This window comes from Antennarius striatus, chromosome 4 (genome assembly GCF_040054535.1).
Source record: "Antennarius striatus isolate MH-2024 chromosome 4, ASM4005453v1, whole genome shotgun sequence".
Taxonomy (NCBI): Eukaryota; Metazoa; Chordata; class Actinopteri; order Lophiiformes; family Antennariidae; genus Antennarius; species Antennarius striatus.
Genome location: NC_090779.1, coordinates 22,047,469 through 22,069,137, shown reverse-complemented (window position 1 = coordinate 22,069,137; position 21,669 = coordinate 22,047,469). Strand labels below are relative to the sequence as shown.

Sequence of the window (21,669 nt, the reverse complement as noted above, 5' to 3'; positions counted from 1 at the left end):
CATTAGATTCATACGAGACGCTTCTCCGCCGTGTCAGCAGTAATGTGGAGGACAGCTAAAGTTGAGAGGGTGTGAAAGTTTGGGCTGATTACTGACAGGAATATTTATAACTGCTGAAAACCAGGCAGGAAGCAGAGATTAAATGTTCACAATCAATCTGCTGCTGTTAAACACATGGTTCATGTTAAAGGAGCAGAGGCCCCAGATTATAATCCAGCCATTGTCTCATCACCTGCCAGTTGATGTACAGATGGCTAAACACCTAAAAAAGATGGTGACTAATTTAAAAAACATCCGAAGAAGATGGAGATTAGTTTAAAACACGTAAAAGAAGAAAGCTCAATTTAAACACTAGAAAAAGACAGAGACAAAACACTTGAAGAAGGAGGCTAGTTTAATAAACATCTGAATAACTTTGGAACTATAATTAAAATGACATATTACAAATGACAGCATTAGAAACACATTTAGACGTTTTATGGTGTCATCCTGCAGCGCTTGAATCACCTTAAATACCTGTTAATCCAGGAGATGAAGAATTAATGAAGTCTTATATTATCATTACTATTATTATTATTATTATTATTATTATTATTATTATTATTAGTAGTAGTAGTAGTAGTAGTAGTAGTAGTAGTAGTAGTAGTAGTAGTATTAGTAGTAGTAGTAGTAGTAGTAGTAGTAGTATATTTATATAACTTCATGATATGATTATATGGTTTTAACAATCCACACTGCTCACTGAACACAATGCTGCTGTTAACTATTATGTGATTAATTTTCATTATTCAACATATAGAAATGCTGTTTTTAGCTGATCCTCTAATGACATGTTAAAAATATCACCTGAATAAAATGATGTTTGTTTGAGCTCTCCTGTAATATTACAAAGAAAAACAAACAAGCACTGATAGGAAAACAAGTACAAAAGCATTTAAATTATTGGTTCACATTTACATTACATTTTTTTTGCTAATAACTGTCTTCATAAAGGAAGCTGGTGATCCCAGCCTCTCATGTTTGATTCCTTCCTGCCTTCATGCAGGATTTCTACATTAAACCTGGCGTTCTGCTGCACATTAGTGTTGCGTGACTAATCTCCGTCGTCTTTTGTTCTCCAGTAATTTATGTAAAAAAATAATAAATTCAAAAGGATTATGATTTTATTCAGATTAGACAAACGCTTTCGAAGCTGAACTCTGCTACATTATCACTGAATAATAAAGTAAAACATTTAATACAATAAGGAGAAGGTGGTTTATTTAAGCATCATTAAATATTCATCAGGAAATCTGGATATGGATCTAAATGATTAGTGACAGCTGAATGAAACATGGCTGCAGGCAGTTGGAGACACCGCCTGGATTAATGGGAGATGTTTATCTAAGTGTGATTCGGTATTAGACATAAGCACCGAAACAAAACAGAACAAAAGATGTGGAATGACAGAAAGACAAAAGGATGGAGGAGAGGAATCTCACACAAGGACTTTTGTTCTGAAGGAATGAGGCAGTTATGAAACCAGAAGATGATGGGTAAATGTACAGTCAAGCTCAGATACCTTATCTCCTACCTCCACATAGGTTAGTTAGAATCCTCCTCCAGTTTCCATGTGAAGTCCTGCAGCCAACATTCTGTCCGAGTTAGCAGGGTGAGAAGCGCCAGTCTGACCAACAGGTAACCAATGATGGTCACAGAAGCTTAACTTTATTAATGATTTAAATCTCTGGAATGAAGGAGTAATTTAATGTTAATTAATGTTCCACATCCAGGTTCACACAGTGAAACAGTCCAGGTTCATACAGTGAAACTGCTGTCCTTATAAATCTTGAAGCACTGCTGGAGTTCACATCAAATGTTCATGATGAGGTCACATCAATACGTCACGTCCTTCCAGTAAAAATTGACACATGTGTCACCATGGAAACAGGAAGACCTTCTCTATATAAACATTTCCGCAAATTGTGAAGATATTAACTAGCACAAGACGACAGATAAGCATTCCGCCATCAGCCTATGTTCAGTCTCATCGTACTTTAGAGTGAATAAATCATGTCCAGCTGATGACATCCATCAGGGTGTAAATAAAAATCTTTCAGAACACCTTCTGATCTCCATGAGTCCAACTGGAGCTCCTTCATGAAACCAACCCTGTAGATAGCTAGATGTTTGTAGACAGCGTTGCTCCAACTGATGCTAAATTCTGCAACCCCAGATTGCCCTTCACCACTAAATACACACCGATTTTCTTTATTTACACATCTAAGATGGACACACACCTCCTCTGAAAGGTCTCTTTCATCTTCGTCAGCAGCGTCTGTGGCACTTTAAGGAGACACACACTTCTGTTGTCTTCCATTCATGCAGATAGAGGTCCAGAAGATATACACGTCAAATCGTAGCTCTTTTTTGGGGGTATATGAGTGGAGTTTGTCGCATTATTACTGTGAACATTTCTTCTGCTGCCGGTTGACTGTTCATGAAACCAGCCTGAGGTGTGGAAAAAAGAAATAATCATGTGTTTATCTGTCTTAAAGTTCCTCTTAGTGCTGACATCTCACAGCAACATTTAAAAACCATCGGTGACAGTCAGATGCGGAGACAGTTGGCGAAGACGTTGAGGCGGAGGCCCGTTGACAGCAGCAACAGAGTAAATAAACAGCGCTTGTCTCTCCTCCTTGCTCCACGCAGAATGAAATGGAGCAACCTTTTCCACAGAGGAGACAATTCAGCAGGGAGCATTTTAAAGATTTCAAAGTTTAATCGTCTCTATTTTGAAGTTTTTCCTTTTAATTGACACCCTCGTCTTCTTTCAAACGCCACTCCTGATCCCCTAGAGGCTCGCATTAACGCTGTTTTAGCTGCTGCTCTCTTTGAGGAGACACCTAAAAGAAGATTCAGGAGAGAGGAATAAAAAAAAAGTGACCCTCTAACTCCATCACCAAACTTTAAAAGCAGAATAGTTTTCCTGAAATGACAAGACGTCTACCATCTTTTTGGGAGGAATTAGACGAGCTCTCTTAGCGTGATCTCACATGATTTATCTCACATGATCCAAGGACTGTCTCCTGCAGACGTCGACTGCCACAACCCATTTATGTCACACTGTCAGACGGATTCAGACTCAGTTAAGTTCCCCTCTGCCTCCGAAAGCAATGCTCAGATATGAGGGATGATTAGCAGATGATCCTTCAGACAAACAGAGCTACTGCTCAGATTAACACCTACAGTCTGCTGCTCGAAACACACGATGGATATGATTGGCTGACACTCTTTGAGCCTTAACTTGACTGATGTTCATGTTTTAAGAGCATTTAAACATTAGAGGAGGAGAATGGTTCTCGGTAGGTCGTAACTAGAGATACCAGATAAATACCAGAAATATAAGTCTGCTTGTTTACACCAGGATGTATGGGTGATTGTTTCCAGTAGGATTACACTAACATAAATCAGATTAAATCTGGTGGAAGGATGGGATGTGAGACAAAGTAATAAAAATTATATTACAATTAAATTTAATTCTGAATCCAATTCTGAATAAAAGATCCTGGCTAGAGCGGATACCGCTCTAACCTAAATATATGATGCTTGAAAAGTGAAGAAATAATCAATTCACTGCATTTAAACAGATCAATACTTATCTGATGGTGTTGAATGTATAGCATGCAGACGTCAAGATTTTATACATGTATTTTTCTATTTTTCTATAAATCTTTTTTCGTGTTTTGACATAAAGATGAATTTAAAATTTTGTAAGGCTGGTCATCAGAGATGTAGAACATATTCTAATACCAGATGGAGATGTCTTCCTCTCATTTATTATTTTGTGTAATTCTATTTTCTCTCATCGTTTTAATATCAACTGAGGACCAATTGTCATTTATTAAACTAATTAATTTCATTTGATCTGTTTTCCTGATGTAGACAAAGAAAATGTGTGGCTGTTAGGTATATAATGACGATGCAGTAAACATTAATAAATTGGAATTTTCACTTTTGAGAGTTTAAACCTCAGACACGCTGCAGGTTCATCTCTGATTTGTTAATCCAATCGGCCAAAGTGTGGGCCAGCAGGCTCGGAGAAAGGACGCCGTCTGTCTGCTGTTGTTTAATCAGGCTGCTGATCCTGGCTGACAACATCTGCAGCGATTTAATTAATGATCAGATGATGAGGTTTGGCCTCCTCCATCAGATCTCCTCCCTCCTCCAGCAGGTTTCTCTTTATTTAAACCTCTTCTCCCTCCTCCTAACTTTATTTAGCCATGAGGAATCAAAGTCAAAGACCTCCGGCCAGACTGTCTGACCTGAGTCGGACCTAAGTCCGCTGGGATAGGGTCCAGCAACCACTGTGACCTGCAAAGAAGATAAATGAATGCAATGAATAGTCATACAGAAAGAGTTATTTGTTCTGTTCAATTCAAGCAGGGTCCATCTATGTCCCTTTTAAATCCAGGTTTGTCTCACCTGGAGTTCCTATTTAAACCTGATGACCTTTGGCTCCGCCCTGAAAGAGAGAGGCATTCTTCCACCAATCAGGCAACATTTACAAGAAACAGAAAAGCGGATGTCCTGATTCTGATTAACCAGCTCAGGTGCGTGAAATTTTACAAATGTGTTGACGACGACGACAACAACAACAAAAAGAATTTCAGACTTAGATCAAATCTAGCAAGAGGTTCTGAGCTGATCCTGGCTAACCAGACTAATCATCATGAAGTAAAATTTTCCCCTCAGCGTCCGTCTCTTCGTTGTTCATCGCACCAGCAGGCTGTGATCGGTGGCCACATTCCTGTTGGAGTCGGTGACGGTCAGAAGCTACAGCCCGGCAGCTGGACGCCTGCTGCTGGCTTTACACCGGCCCACCAAACGGCGCTGTCAGCCTCAGTTTAATTGCTTTGGCGCTTGTGCCAAGTCTAATCACCTCTCACCGCTAACAGCGACGGAATCTGTTTACATGTCTGTCAGGGGGGAGGTGTCTGTGTAGAGGGCAAGACTCTGGATGCATGGAAGGTCACATGACTTCCTGCTTTGATCACCAGATATGTGGAGGGAACGTGGGAGGAGGGGGACAACCTGGGCAGGAGAAGTCACATCCATCCAAGAAAAGTGATTCAACACCCAGAGCTGCTGCTGATGGACGATGGGTCAGTGTGTGGATTATTGGATGAGGGCCTGACTGTCACACTCATCAGTTTTTAAAATTGACATACTGTATATTATGGTATCAAGTTATGGGTTATGGGCCAAAACAGCTTGATACACGATTCAGACTCTGAACTAAGGATTGTCAACACTACAGAAACACAACACAACAGGAAGTCAGTCTGGACTTCCTACTGAGATGGACACTCAGCAGCGCATCATGTATTTGGCCAAGAGTCAGGAAGTTGTCCTGCTTCACATGTCAGGGCCCCGCCTGACAGACAGCAGTCAGTCACAGTGATAGCGCCGCCTGCTGGTAACAGGAGGAAAGCTTTGGTGTGGTATGGTCTTCAAGTTGTGTACTATCCTGATGGAAGTGGAAAGTGACCTTTGTGACAGGAAGTGTCACTGTCACACAGTAAGTGACAATCAAGACATGTCAAGCTTCTGAGGACAACGGACCTCCTGCGAGGAAGCCGAGGCAAAGAAATTTATACATTTTTAATCTTGTAAGCAGAACATACAGAAAGAGTAGTGAGCAGAGGACACAGCACTATTTTCTATTTTCATCCGCTGCAGAAATCAGGCCCAAACAGAAGTTTCAGTGAGACAGTGATGAGCGATTATTTTCGAACCTATAATTGTTATAAAAAATGTAATCATTTTATTATTATTATTGTTGTTGATGGAACTAAGTGTTGAAATAAGTGATGACGTCTCCTCATTAAAGTCTGTAAAGATGTAACTCATAATATAATATAATATAATATAATATAATATAATATAATATAATATAATATAATATAATATAATATAATATAATATAATATAATATAATAACATTTCTGATGAAAGGTAAACATTAACAGGTTGTCCAGATTTGGATTTTAAACTGAAATAGTTTTATTTTCGAGGGACATTATTTTTTTATGTTGATTTTTTCAACAAATTCAAATGTGTCATTTTTTAAACATTAACCAATTTCCACTCCTAAAATTAATGGATGTTAAGCATAAATAATATAAATTTCAAAACACAAATTTAATTCAATCAAAATGCTAGAAGAATACAAAGCTATTGACAACTTGAGTCTTTAGATTTGTATTTATTAATTAATCTGGATGTACTTGTTATTTCTTGTAGTTCATATTCAGTATTAAAAATGAAGTACATTTACTCGAGTACAACACCAACACTGAAGTGTTTTAGCTACTTTCTACTTCTAAAACAATGCACTTTTACATTAATTCATTAAATAATAATAGGTACTTAAAAATGATAGAGAAATAAATTGAAAAATAGTAATTACTTAATATTAACAGTGCATAAGGGAATATGAAAAAGAAAGCAGAAATATACCTTATTTATCCCCTTGGGGAACTCTCCACTCGAGTCCATTTTTCACACACTCACACACACACACACATACAAGTTGTGTGTGTGTGTGTGTGTGTGTGTGTGTGTGTGTGTGTGTGTGTGTGTGTGTGTGTGTATACACATATATATACATATAAATACATATATATATACACATATATATACATATACACACACCCACACACATATATATATATATATGTATGTATATATCTGTGTGTATGTGTGTGTGTGTGTGTGTGTGTGTGTGTGTGTGTGTGTGTGTGTGTGTGTGTATATATATATATATATATATATATATATATATATATATATATATATATATATATATATATATATATATGTACAGTCCCTAGAACACACACACATACATGGCCTGTCAGCATGCAGATATATAGTGAGAGGTAGAGCACTGGGCAGCCACTTTGTGTTGCGCCCAATGAGCAACTACAGTGTCTTAAGTTATTCACAGTAATATATGAAAGCACACAGAACACCCACCATGCACATTTATATAACAGCGCCAGGAAAGACTTCTTGAAGCGTTCCTCATGAGGCGAAGCTGTACGACTCTTGGAGAAGGAACTCCACTGTCTGTCCAGTGTGTGGTGGAGAGGCTGGTCCAGGTTGTCCATGATAGACGCTTCCCTCTCCACCACGGCCTCTGATATCTCCTGCTTGCAGTTGATCATGGAGCCAGCTTTCCTTATCAGTTTTTTGGTGTTTGTGTTGCTGGCTCCCCCAGAAGACCACAGAGAAGAAACATTCGCTGGTGACAGCTGACTTGAAGAACATCTCCAACATCTTGCTGCACGGATTAAAGGATTTGAGTTTCCATAAAAAGTAGATCACTTCCTGGGAAAACATTTACAAATACTATCATCTAAATAATATGAAATACTCTCAGATTTACCAGATTTACTTTGATTATTTGAATTAAAATATGTCTATCCTTACCAGCAATTGTAAAATGTATATCAATTTGCGCCAACAGCATGCTTCTTTGTTTATGGATTACTCCTATTTGTAGGTATTTATGTTCCACAGACACACATGTCCATCTCCATCAAGTGGCAGCCAATGGATTCTTCATCCCTCATGAAGCACCAACTCCTCTGAGACGTTCACCAGCCGCCATCTAGTGTCACATTGGAGACTCACTGGGAACCAGCTCAGGATGGTTGAGTCGTCACAGCTGGAGGACAGTTCTGGAGGCGGTTAGACGTTATTTCTGGTTATTTCTGGTTAGATACTCACTGAACGATTTACACAAAGAAACACATAAATCATGACAACATGCGATATGTGACACAAATATTTCTGCACAGCATCAGTTAGCAGTGAAATTATTCTATTAAAAGACGGCTGTTGAATCGCTTTGCTTCTGATTGTGTCGTGATATTTCTCTTTTCTGTTTCTTGGATCATGTTCTTTGGGACTTTATTCATACATAAGACTCATTTAAATACAGACATATCATTGTAGGAGTTTTGGCTCCATAAGGGTTAAATCATCACAGAGGAATCTCGACTGTGTTCACATGACACATCATCTCTACACTGAACATGACAGGTGTGAGCTGGACTGTGTTTTAGTATATTTAAGAATCCAGCAGAATTACAATATGTGGATGAGATGGAGGTGGAAAGCGGCTCTGTGCTCGTCTGAATTGACAGTTATGTGGAGGTGGGCACGGCCTGGTGAACAGAAGGTCAGCAGGCATCATAGATTTCAATGACAAGCCGACTCTCTGATGGTCCGCCGCTGACAGATGCACACTTTGCTCCGTCCAAGCCTAAAGAGGCGGCAGGGGGAGGGAGGGTCAAAGGTTACGGCTGGGAGAAACAGCAGTGATGGGAGACCGTCATGGCCAAGTGAGCCCGACATGTTGACTTAACTCATTCCATCCAGCCAGCGCTCTCATCTCTGGCCGCTAAATGAGATCCATTGCTGATTCATGAGACATCTGACAGCCTGTCAGGATCCCGGGGGGATGCGAGCACCACAGCGGCGGCAGCTGCTCATAAATAGGCCTGCATGTAAAGTCAGGATAAGTCCTCAAATTGGCCCAGTGTCCCTCCAAAGAGCGTAGTGGATAATAAAAAGTAGAATAACTGGAGCTGATGGATCTGCCCAGGAGTCATACGAAGAAGCATTGGAAATATTCATGAAAGGAAAGGGTTTCAAACTGTATTCCTACTTTCTGTTTAAATCTGAATCTTGAAGAATCCAAAACAGCTGGAAACACCAAATATGGAAGACATGATTGTTGAAACCTCCAATGTAGTTTGTATTTTCTGACATGACAGGACTAAAGAAAAAGTTCTGAACAAGGGTTTCAGATAATGGCTAACTGATAGAGGGTTAAGGTCTCACCTTTACTGTGGACTCAAACAGCTTTATTATGGGATATTAGGGACACTAAGGACTCAAAATGAAGCCTTTCCCAGCAGACTTGGGGCATGAGGCAGGAGACACTCCGGGCACGACGCCGGTACACCGCAGAGCCACATGAAAAACACACAAACACACGCACACACCTGTCTGTCATAGACAGACAGATGATAGATCGATAGATCGATAGATAGATCGATAGATAGATAGATAGATAGATAGATAGATAGATAGATAGATAGATAGATAGATAGATAGATAGATAGATAGATAGATAGATAGATAGATAGATAGATAGATAGATAGATAGATAGATAGATAGATAGATAGATAGATAGATAGATAGATAGATAGAGGATTAAAGGATCAAAGGATCATTAAAGGATTGATTATTACTATCAATAAAATAGCTAGTTTTCCAAACACCATTGTTTCGCTAGATAAACGATAATAAGAAAATGGTCGTTTTTGTTTGTACGTTTTATCGCTTTATGGAGTTTTACTCCTTGACAGTAGGTGCTTGATTTTAAGAAAACTGCATTTCCCACAAATCTCTTCACATTGCGCATGCGCATTTAGCTTGATACGCCAGTAAACGTTTTCAGTAGCAACCGGCTCTCTGAACGGAAAGAAGTCGTCGTAGACGGTAATAAATGGTTTATAAAGTAACTAGGACAGAGTTCCTATCAAATAAAGAGATAAATGTCAGCGCAGTGATAATTTATCGTTTAAAAGAGAAAGCTAACCCTCTGGTCGTATCAGGACCGCAGAACTCAGCTAGCTAACATCACTAAGGTAAACTTGCAGATTGTTAGCAAATGTAGACCAAAGTGAACAAAAAGTGGATTTTTTTTTTCAAACTCATGTGATTTTCTAACTGTCCGCGACATTTCTACCGAGAATATTTATGCGTTATTTTATTTATCCAATCTATTTTTTAAAATCTGTGTAACGGATGTGAGTCATTCTTGCGTCACAGATCCAGCCCTTGAAACTGTATATATTTCAGGACTGAATGAATGAATGAATACTTTATTAGTCCCAAAGGGAAATTATTCAACCCTAACCCTAAACGGAATGTTTAATTAATTAGCCACTTTTGTTCTTCAACTACAAACCTAGGTGATTGATTAGGAAGCTGGGTAATATTTCAAAAAACAATTAAATTACAATTAAATAAACTTGTTATTTTTCCAGATTGAAGTATGTCTACTCTGTTGGATGAGACAGCAGCTGATGTCCCGGTCAGAGACATTATTGAAGGCCAGTCCAGACTGGCAGCATGTCCACCAGGTCCGTCCTGATGTTGTTTTTATTCTAACGTATAATTTGCACTATGCTGATATCGTTTCTTCTCTTCAAAATGTACTGTAATTTATGCTAAGATGACTCATTGTTTATTTTTGGAGTCAAAATTTTTGTTGTTTCCTGGTCTCGATCTCAGTCACGTTTGACAGGGTTTTCTTTTTCTTTTGATGGTGACATTTCCAGCGTTGTATCAAAATGCTCGGGCGCATCCGAACATCTCGCGGGCACCCAGGAAGGAGCTTGAGGACCGGTATCTGTGCCTTCAGGAGGAGACAAAGCTCCTCAAGTTGCATAATAACAAACAGACTGACAAACTGAAGAAGTGAGACACACACAAACACAACCACATTCATTGCTGTTTTCGTCTGTGGAAGATGAAAGAGCTGGCATCGGACTCTTCTCACACCTCCAGATAGTGAAACAATGACTTCATCTTTAATCCTCTTCTACCTCCACTTCCTTCCAGGCTGGCCACAAAGCTCATGAAGCTGGAAAAGGACCGTCGTCGCATGGAGCAGTTGGCATTAGGGGATGGCCGGCCAGTCTCTAGACTGAGAGACGTGGAGATGGAGGAGATGATAGAGGAGCTCCAGGAGAAGTTACGGACGACACAGGCGGAGAACGAGAAGCTAAAACACAGACTCCTTGTGACAAAACAGCAGCTCCTCACCGCTCAAAGCAAGAAGACCACACGCTACGACCACATCCCACCCCGGGTCAACACCGGCCTGAAAAAGCTGCGAGATTACGCCTCTTCACCGTCTCAGCCTCGACCGAGAAGTGTGTCACAGAGCTCTGAAATAGAGATCACACCTCAATGTCTCTACAGCACCGATGAAAACCAGCTCTGCTTCTACACCTGCAGGTTCTTGGAGTGTGGGGGGAACCGGGAGACCTCCGGCTGGTTTCCTGCCTCGATTTGGACACAATCTGCTTGAAGAAGCAAGGGCCGAGATCCGCAACCTGTGAGTCCTTCACCTTCCTCAACCATCAGCTCAATTTAAATCAGCAGCTTTAAGGGTCACTTCTTTTTTTAAGACCATTTTTTAGATATTTTTATATAAAGGACATAACAGCTAGAGATATGACCAGAAATAGGGAGAGCTTTTTAAATCAAATATAATCACAAGTAGTTTAACTTTCTGACTTGCTTACATAGGTGTTTAAGTTCAGCTTGATGTTAAACTACTGAGGTTAAGATAACCACCTGTTGATTGGCTGCTTGTTAAATCACGTCATTTTTCTGTGTTGATAACTCTCTGAGTGCTAAAAGTGTGAAGTTGTTTAAAGACTGCTCTGACAGCTTTTTAGCCACACTTAGCTCAACTATGTAAAGCTAACCAGTTAACCTTCTCTGCCTCTCAGGAAGAATGTGATTGACACTCAGCAGAGCAGTATGGAAGAGCTGCAGCGAGACTCTGACCAGCTGAAGGATGAACTGAAGAAAAAGGAGGAGGACTATGAGGAGCAGCTCCTGCAGGTCCGACAGCAGCAGACCTTCAAAGTGAGGTGAGACGTTCCATAAATGAACAGTCGTGATGGCAGTGCAACCTCTTTTTTCTCCATTCATGGAGGAATGAACCGTTCACCTCGGGACGTTGCGATTGGTCAGTCAGAGGTAATGAGGGGGTTGAACTGAGTCTTCTCTCTGAGGCCTTTACCCAAATATACTCAATAGAAATGATTTCACTACAGTACACATGAGGACACACAGCTTTATATTAGTACACACACACACACCTGTACAATATAATACAAAAACACTAGTCTATCCAGAGCTCAACTCCTCTGGGTATAAGTTAGGAAATAAAAACTGGACTGGCAGAAATATTGATCATGATCAGGATCAAACCAGATCCAGGATCAAACACCTCAGGGTTTGGCTCACTAACACTCACTTCTTGTGTCTCAGGTCGCACATCGGCAGCAACATGACAATGATTAATCTGCAGAAGCAGCTGGATGACCGGTCCAAAGTCATAACAGAGCTGGAGGGACGGTTCGTACAGCTTCAGGAGGTAAGAAGTTCCTCCAGGATCAAATAACGGAAGCATGGCAATCAATACGGGAAGACCTTCACTTGTTTATGAGCACACAGGGTTTCAGGCTCAGTGTTTGTTATTGTTGTGTAACCACACAAAGCCTATAGAAATAAATAACTTCAGTATAGAACATAAAGAACAACAGCTGCTACTTGTTTTCAGAACAGACTCACTATAAACTGATTATTTACTGCTGAATTAACAGATAAAGAAATTATCATAGATGTTCAGGTGAGTTTATTAAGTTCAGCCTAACTCAACATCTCATTAAATGAAAGTCCGGTGATACTGTGTTCACTAAAAAACTGCTGCTTGCATGGAGTTGTAACAGAGCACAGGCCTTTCCATTAAAAGTGCGTAGAGATGTAAACCTAGATGAGATCTGATCACTCTAAGTGAGGAAGAGTGAATTGTTTGGTCGTTTGATCAAATATCCTGTGATGAGGTCATTTCATTTTTTATGTTTATTTGCTTATAGAGCAGGGAGGTGGGATATACAGTATTTAAGATTAAAATTAAAGATTCCTTCATTATTCACCCACTATAATTATTTTTCCACTCTTGTTAATATCATCACACACGTAAATATCTGATACAGGCCTGAACACACACACACATACACTCTCACACATACAAGGGGCCTGTAAGGCATGCAAAAGATAATGAGTGGGGTGCCAGTAGCTCCACACCTAGTGTGTCTCTGCTCCACCAGGTTGTTGGTTCGTGATGACAAAAGTTAAAACTTTAAAATCGGTTTCTTTTGACCTGTGCCTTCAGAGTCAGCAGACGCTGAAGGCGAGTCATGACGCAGCGATGGCAGAGGTGGACACGCTGGCCGCTCAGCTGAAAACTGAAAGGCTGAAGAGTTTGGAACTCGAGAGTCAGAAGCAGAGCTCCACCATGGTCGGCGTGAAGATGGAGCAGGTGACCGCCACGCTCCACCTGTGTGATATGGTTATCGTTCATCGTGTGATGGGACATGACTCTAATTCAACTTTAGCAAATAACAGGAAAATAATTGTTTCGTCTGTTCACAAACTTCCGACAGCTGCATCAGCGAATTGGTGAGCTGGAGCAGGAGAGAGACCTGCTGAAGGAGAGCAACTACAAGCTGGTGAACAGGTAAACCCCTTCAGCTGTGGTGCTGCTGGTTACACAGGTGTGTGACATGTGTGTGACAGGCTTTGTACGCGTGTGTCTCCAGAACCTTTGATGTGTCCCAGCAGCAGAAATGGCAGATTCAGGAGCGGCAGCTGAGGCTACAGATCATCCAACTGGAGACGGCGCTGAAGGCCGACCTCGTCGACAAAAACGAAATCCTCGACAAAATCAAGGCAGAACGAGGTTTGTCTGCTGCATGTCTTTTTCTTACCTCCACCCAAACTATTCAGTATGTTTCCATAAAACGTTCTCTCCATGTTCTACTGGTTTAACGTGATGATAGACCTGCAGCTGTTAAACGTATCCTCAGGGGGTGGTGTTGAGGTACTGAATCACATGTTAAAATGATTTAACTTCTAATAAACAGTCAATGTGATTTTTGTTTCAGACATAAGTGAGAAGCTGACAGAAGAGAATAAAAAGCTTCATCTTCAGTTTCTGGAGCAGAAGCAGCAGCTGGAGGAACTAAATGATCGTCTGAGATTCTACAGCAGAGTGAGAATTCATTTGGACCACAACCGTAGTCCTGAAAACAGTCACACTTGTGAAGCTCTTCAGCACAGAACAGCCTTTAAAAGATTGATAAAACTTGTTTTATTACTACTTAATCACAGTACACATATTTTTTAGAATCTGAATTTAAGTTCATGGGCCTCCAGAGTTTCTCAAACTAGTGGGCTCTGATTCTCCATCCTCTGTTCCGTAACCCGATCAGTCGTCATGATGCTAAATTCCATGATAAGAAGCATGATTCTTATCATGTTTCTTTTCCCTAACCCTCCTCATTAACCCTCCCCATCCAGGTTTTACACTTGTTCACTCAGTATGTCTTGTCACGTCTGTTGTTTATAAATTAACAGAAAAAAAAATTTGACATCCACATCAGTGCAGTAAACATATAAGATAACTTCTGTCTCTTCTGTACAGACATGTTCATGTTTAACTCATGTAAACACTGAAGAAAAAGCCTGTTTGTCTCTGTGTTCTTTAAAGGACAATGAGTATGATGTGGCTGAACTGACAGAGGCACTGCTGCTCATCAAGGTGAGCTACACTGACTCACCTTCAACCTACTGAGTGTGTGAGTGAACGAGTGGATACGATTCTCCTCGCTGATCCTTGCCTTCGCTCTTCCAACAGAAGCGTAAGTCCGACGACCTGAGCTTCCTGAAGGAAGTGGAGGAGGAAGGGAGCAGCATCCAGGAGCTGCGGGCAGCTCACGTTGAAACCATCCAGGAGCTTCAAAAAACCAGGAACCTTCTTAGCATGGAGAGCAAGATCTGCAAAGACTACAAGGTGGATATCGAATCGAACAGCCTCAGAACTGTAATCAGCTTTAAAGCCTGTATCCATGGCTGCTGAATCACTGCTTCAAGTCTACCAACGCTCCTGTTGGGAGCTGCAGGATAACATATGAGTCTCTTCTGTCTGTCGTTAGGCGGAGATGGAGGTTGTGAGGAGGAAGATGGATGCAAACAAGGTGGAGTATGAGCAAAAGCTAGCGCAACAAGCTCAGCTGCTGGACATGAGAGCGGCCAAGATCAACAAACTGGAAGGTATTTAATATTCCACACTTCTCTGAGGTTGATTCACTCTTGTGTCTGTACTATAGGCGTGAAACAGACGAGCTTAGCATAGCACGAAAACTGGAAACACGAAGAAATGGCTATCCTGTCAGCAACACAAGAGCTCCCTGATTTCAAAACTAGCTCAGCTTCAGTCTGGATGCAGAACCAGTTCCTGTTCTGACTGTAGGAACCTCATCTGTTTTTTTTACGTCCTCTCCTCAGCTCAGCTTAGAGACATTGCCTACGGCCATAAATCTTATACCTTCAAACCACACACCATAGACGAAGATCAGGATGATAACTTCGAGGAAAGTCTTCACCTGGAGCATGAAGAGAACCTCCTGGAGCTTCAGATCGTCGGTGCCACGCTGTCTCCGTATGCCCTGGACTTTCTGGGAGACAGGGAACCCTCCACCTTCTGTACATACTCCTTCTTCTTGTTCGACCTGCACTCCACCCCGGTAGCAAAAGGCGAGAAACCCAACTACAGCTTCACCTCCAAATACGTGTTTACTGTGGATGACGACTTCCTGGACTACGTCCACAAATCCTCTGTCGCCGTGGAGCTGCACCAGGCGCTGGGGTTGGACTGGAGGACTGTGGCGGTTGCTCAGCTTCAGCTGCAGCAGCTGCTGAAACAGGATGGAGAAGTTCACGGGGCCGTCCCGCTAGTCGGTGAGTAGACGAAGGAACAGCAAAGCCTGGTGAAAGTAAAACTCCTCAGTTACAAACCAGCTTTAGCTTGTTAGGAGCTGTTAACTGAACTCTATTTTGAACAATATTTTAACTGTCTGGCTTCACATTAATTGATTATTAGCTATTAGTATCAGGATTTCATCTGGTTCACTCTCTCTCTCCTCAGGTATGTTTGACGAGGCGCGGTCCTTTGGCTCTCTGGATTACTGGATGAAGCTGAAGATCCCCATAACGGACACCATCTCTCTGCATAAGGTAAAGGATGTCAACGCTTTCCACACACACCTGAACGCACAGGTACCTGTGTGGATTATTATAGCGTCGCCCTCTTTGTCGATCAGTCTGATCCTTTCATGTTATCCTGCTGTTGCAGCCGGTCAGCAGCAGCCGCTGGAACGACCTCCACATCACAGTCCAGAGCTGTCGAGGTCTGCGGTCCAGAAGCTTTGAGCAGCCCAGCCCCTATGTGGTCTACAAGTTTGCCAACTTTCCCGACTATCCGACCGCAACCATCTATGACTGCTGCGACCCCCACTTCAGCGACCTCATGACCTACTCTATCCTCATGGACGCACATCTAGAACTGTACCTGAGGTCCAAGATTCTGCGCTTCTACGTGTTTGACGACAAACAGGAGCAGATGAGCCAGTACGTCGGGATTGCCGGGGTGCCTCTGCTGTCTCTGACCCGAAACGAGGGGATTGCTGGTGAGGGGTTAATATACCGCCTGTAGTTTTCCAACTTTATTTCCTTGTATAAATAAATTGGACGTTCTGAAGGTGTGTCTTGTTTGTCTGTCAGGTACATTTGAGCTGACTGGTCCATCTGGACTCCCCGCTGGCCACATAGATGTAACAATGAGGTGGGAGTTCCCTTACGTTCCTCCTCCAGAAGCCGCTGCAAATGACCAAGATATCCCAGAAAAGACAGCGAGCACATTAAAGCAGGAACATCCCAGAACAGAGGTTGAAGTTGAAGAGAACGTCCTCTTTTCTGGGATGTTCAATGTCGACAAGATGCTACAGGAGCAGGAGAAGGAGGCCAACAGAGAACTTCATCACCCACCCACCGGTCTACCTGAGGAGACCAAATCACTGGTGAGGAAACTCTTTAACCAAAACACATCCAGAGCAACTTACGCCACATTCGGGTGTCCTAAACATTAGATAATTGAATAAGTCCTTCATTAATCCCCATAGGGGATTACTTTTTTCCACTCCAAATATTTGCACACGTATATTGTACAGGCCCATAGACACATAAAAACACATGCATGGGGCCTGTAGGCTTGCTGATGTGTAGTGGGCAGCTCTGGCATGGGGCCTACCATGAGCAGCTTGTAAGGGGATAGTGCCTTGCTCAAGGGCACCTCAGTAATGTTCAGGAAGTGAACTGGCACCTCCCACTGCCAGTTTACAATCCAAATATTCTTGACGACTTCCGGTCAACAGTCCAAGACTTAGTCGCCTGAGCTACACTCGGCCCCATTAAAATAAATGATAGCATTCACATGGCGTCCCTCATGGTGAATGATCTCATCTCTGATTGGACATTCACTCTGTGTCCTCGATCTGAGGACATTTACTTTTCTTTTGTTTTAGCTGTTAACTGTTACTAGCTCTATGGTGATGCGAAAAAAAAGAAAAACGACCATAGGTCTGATGACTTGACGGTCTGTGAGCGATACGATAGGCAGGGAATACACCTTTACTGTTCTAAGAAAGAAGGCTGAATGTGCAGGAGTCATCAGAATTATCCAGTCATGTTGAATCTTGGAATGAAACCTTTGAAGGATGCGGCTCTGAATGGACACACAACTAATGTGTGTGTTGCTAACTAGCTTACGGACAGTGTGTGTGCAGTCAGTACGTGTTTGCTGATGGGGTTTAATGAAAACAGTGTTTATCCCTGTTCATGCTGTGGAACATTTGAAATCGTCTCCTGACACTGAATGTTTTCTCACTCTCAGCCTTTGCTGCCAAAGCTCAGAGAGAAGGTGCCAACGAAGGAAGGGCTGGCAGCCAAAAAGGTCACATTCATAGATCCCAGAGCCACAGAAGACTCCCACCAGGTGAGAACATCCCAGTGGAAAGAACTGTTACACTCTGAGCCATTCAGCTCATCGTTTCCTTAGCAACTACCACTTCCATGCCTACAAACTGTTCGTCATATCATGGAGACGGTTTCGACTGTGGATTGTTTGATGCTTGTTTTCAAATTATTCTTTTGGTTTCAGGTGGAGGACAGGATGTTCGGGGGTGTGAACGTGCCTGCAGAGAAGAGAGAGCCGTCACCTGAACAGGTAAACCTCCAGCATCAACTGTTCATCTGTGACAGATAAAGATTTTGGTGGGGTGGTTCCTGTTCCTTTGTTCTTAACTACATGTTAATTAAAAATAAGAACTTTTAACTATTTAAATGTAATAATAGATGTTAACTACGTTAATTGCAGCTGATCTGTGACTAGTCTCTTTGTGCCTTCTTGAAACAGCCATTTGTGTCTGAGAACATAGATGAAGAAGATGATGAAGAACCTCATCAGTCTGAAGGCCCGCTGGTCTCTCCTGACTCCCAGACATACTTGGTTGACTCTGATGTGTCTGAGGCGATCCTGGAAGGTAAGCAGATAGTGACAGAAATGCATTTTTAGTGTCATCTGTTTTGTCCTGTTCTTGTTGCTCTCTGGTTTAAAGGGTTTCATGAATGATCTCAGACCTGTTTCTGTCTCTGGTCCAGAAATCGAGGAGGTTCCAGCAGCAGAAGAGGACCAGAGCGACTCATCTCAGTCAGACAGCGACGAATGCATCGTTCAGGAACAGGCGGAGGGGAGGAAGGTCAGAATTCACCTTTGTCACTCCTGAGAGAAAAAGCAGCTGCGCTGTGTACGGATTCATGTTGATGACATTTCATTGCTGCAAATATAAATATTCTTTAATAGTCATCATTTGTCTGTGCAGCATGAGAACAGGATAGATGGCAATTTTCTGCTGGCAAGTTTCAATATTCTACACGGGTAGAATATTGAAACTCCACACAGAAAGCCCCCGGTGGAATCGAACCTGGGACCTTCTTGGTATGATGCAACAGCGCTACCTGCTGCTGAAACATGGATGCAAAATAAAAATACAAACAAATTCTATGAAAAATCTGTGAAAAATTAAATCATTTAAAACATAACTTCAGAAGACGTCCATCAAAGGTTTATATTGTTTCACTAGTGTTGATAGTTGTTATTGAATGCATATTTATTTTAATCACTTAGTCTGTATAAGATTTTTAGGAGGTCATGTGACCTTCAGACCAGCCTTAACTGACCTTGTGTTCTTCCTCAGCCATCGGAGCGAATGCGAGTGGAGGTCTTGTCTCTGAGCTTGAAGCCGGGGGGTCGGCTGGAACGGGACAGCAGTGTGGCACGTCTGTTCGTGGAGTTCTCTCTGCTGGGCCTGCCCACTGAGACCCCCCTGTCTCTCCCCAAACCCCCCCCAGGCAGGAGCATCAACTACAACTACAGCAAAGGTAAGAGTCACCTGATCAAACTGGCTCACCGCTGTAGTGACCTACAAGGCTAACACACCCGTTTGTTATTGTGACCTCACAGTCATCCCGTTGGACGCTCAGAACAATGGCGCCAGACGGCGGCTGCTGAGAGAAGTCCTGCAAGGTCGGAACTCTCAGATGGAGAGGTGAGGTGGATTCTGGTCCGAATTAGTCAGAACTCAGCAATACCCCTTCTCGGTCTCTTGTCTTATCTGTCTGTGTCACCTGTTGTCTGATGTTCAAATGTTTCTCTTTCTTTAAATGAGATGCTGAAAAACCAGTGACATGATGAAGATCCTCTACCTTACATGTGACCCCGTGTCATACATGAGCGCTTTTTTCTGTAAATTGGAACATCAGACAGAGGATTCATTTTGGTATCTGTAGTTAAAGTAGAAGAAATAAATAAAGCAATGCCTTTAAAACATCTAGACAAGTACAAACTTAAAAATAACTTATAAACTTTTAGCCGTTAGAGGTAAACCCTGATAGGGTGATGTCAGCATCTGTTCAAAGCGTGTAATCAATACTGTCTATTAATGGATTAGTTCATTTTGTCTTTGTGATAAATAATGAATGTTTGTCTGAACCAGAATCCGGTTCACGGTGGTCAGTGACCCCCCAGAGGAAGAAGAGCTGGTGAGGGAGTGTGAAGATGTGGGCTTGGCCTTCCTGAGGATCCCTGAAATCCTGGAGAAACAACAAGACCTGATGGAGACCAGTCTAGACGGTCTGCATGCACACACACAAACACACACACACACACACACACACAGATCAGATCAGATTTTGATCATGTGACACTGACATCTTCCTGCTGCAGTCGTGGACGTGGAGGACGGCAGTGAAGTGGTGGCCAGTCTGACGGTGTCTGTGGAGGGACTGGAGGCCCTGAGGGACATTGTGGAGGACCAGGACCAGGAAAGGACCCCCATCTCCTTATGACAGGACGACTAAACACATCAGCAGGCAGAAACACACTGAGGCAGCTGAAGACACGGATGTAAAACAGACGTGCTGTTTGTTCTGCTGCTTCTGGTCCTGACCGCTGGCCTTCTATTAGTGTGCCTGGACAGAGCAAGTGAAATGCCTCTAACTATAAATGAGTTAAGATCTGTTTGTTGCACATTGAGACTGTATAACATATACCTGTAATATAAAGGGAAGTCAGCTCGCCCATCAAAAGAAAGTTTTGCTTTCCCTAAAAAAAAGAAAAAGTTGACATTGCTCTGCTGCAAGAAACACACTTAAACAATGAGGAGCAGTTAAAACCAACAATGTGGTTTTGACCAGATCTATTTCTCCTCTTTCACTACCAAAGGCAGTCTGTAAACAGACAAAAGCATGACAGCTCAAACTACTGCACAGAGCACATGTTGCTCCAAACTGCCTCTCACGATAGAGAAAGGATTTCTCTCCATTCTGCCTCAAACGTAAAACAGTTTGGTGATTTTGCCCACTATCTCAGGTCTTGTGCAAAAATACTGAAATTTTGAACTAATGCTTTATTTCAAATTGAGAGAATCTTGAAAGTGGAGCTTGATCTTGATCCAGTCTCTCTGCTGGGCCTTCCGTGTGACTGATAAACTCTATATCAGACACAACAGCAAAATATTCTAACGTTTTGTGCCAGGAAAAATATTTTCCTCCATTGGATTTTGGATAGGACCACCTCAGTTATGGGATGGCACAGGATAGTAATGGAATCTGTATCTTTTGGACTACCTGACCTGTCTTTCACACTCAGACTGATGTCTGTGATAGACCATTTCTGGACTTTATCGATACAAATGTATCTGCTGTAAATTCAAGAGCATTCCTCTAGAAAAGTGGCTTGACAGGCCTCAGTTGTAATTGAATGTCTCATCATCTTCTGTTCTACTTTGGGTTCCCAGTCTAAACAAGATTTGATTACACCAAATTGTTCGTTGTTATGTACGATTTTAATGTACATGGAACTCATTTCATAACCTTCAATTTTTCTCACGTCTTTTTTTGGTGTTCAAATTGTTTTCGAAAGAAAAAAAAAAAGATCTATTTATTGACACTTATTTCCACTTCCATCATTGAAAAACCTCCATAGTCCTCAGAGGAAGAACCTACTAGAGCGACTCTGAGCCTGTAGAGACGTCAGACTGAAGAGAAGTGTCTCAGATGTTTATTTAATATTAATATTTAAATGTGCAGATACCACGACCCGCCACAGCGGATGAAGCGGTTGACGATGAATGAATGAAATATGGAGATAAAGTGTGTCTTGTGTTTTCTACTGGCCTTTAATAAATAATGAGTTTCTATTCAAACAAATGTGTTGCACCTCATGATGAAACTCGTGACAGACCAGGGAGCCAGTCGACCGCGGAGGTCACCTTTAAAGGTAAAGGTAGGTGTGACTTGTGAGTTTCTGGACCCATTGTTCTGCTGCCACACCAGCAACCAGTAAC

At 41.9% G+C, this 21,669-nt stretch overlaps 1 protein-coding gene across 1 annotated transcript; it reads left to right on the top strand.

Moving 5' to 3' along the window:
* The first annotated feature begins 9,592 nt into the window (after positions 1-9,592).
* rpgrip1l (RPGRIP1 like) lies at positions 9,593-21,493 on the top strand. The gene is made up of 26 exons (XM_068313284.1): positions 9,593-9,708; positions 10,111-10,206; positions 10,405-10,543; positions 10,688-11,001; positions 11,087-11,186; positions 11,587-11,730; positions 12,134-12,239; positions 13,041-13,187; positions 13,312-13,385; positions 13,468-13,607; positions 13,813-13,919; positions 14,418-14,468; positions 14,565-14,720; positions 14,863-14,980; positions 15,215-15,667; positions 15,855-15,943; positions 16,062-16,395; positions 16,490-16,785; positions 17,658-17,759; positions 17,925-17,990; positions 18,180-18,306; positions 18,425-18,522; positions 19,021-19,204; positions 19,287-19,371; positions 19,819-19,955; positions 20,049-21,493. The coding sequence occupies exons 2-26, from the start codon at positions 10,119-10,121 to the stop codon at positions 20,168-20,170; spliced, it is 3,777 nt and encodes a 1,258-aa protein (XP_068169385.1). The 5' UTR covers positions 9,593-9,708; positions 10,111-10,118; the 3' UTR covers positions 20,171-21,493.
* The last annotated feature ends 176 nt before the right edge of the window (positions 21,494-21,669 follow it).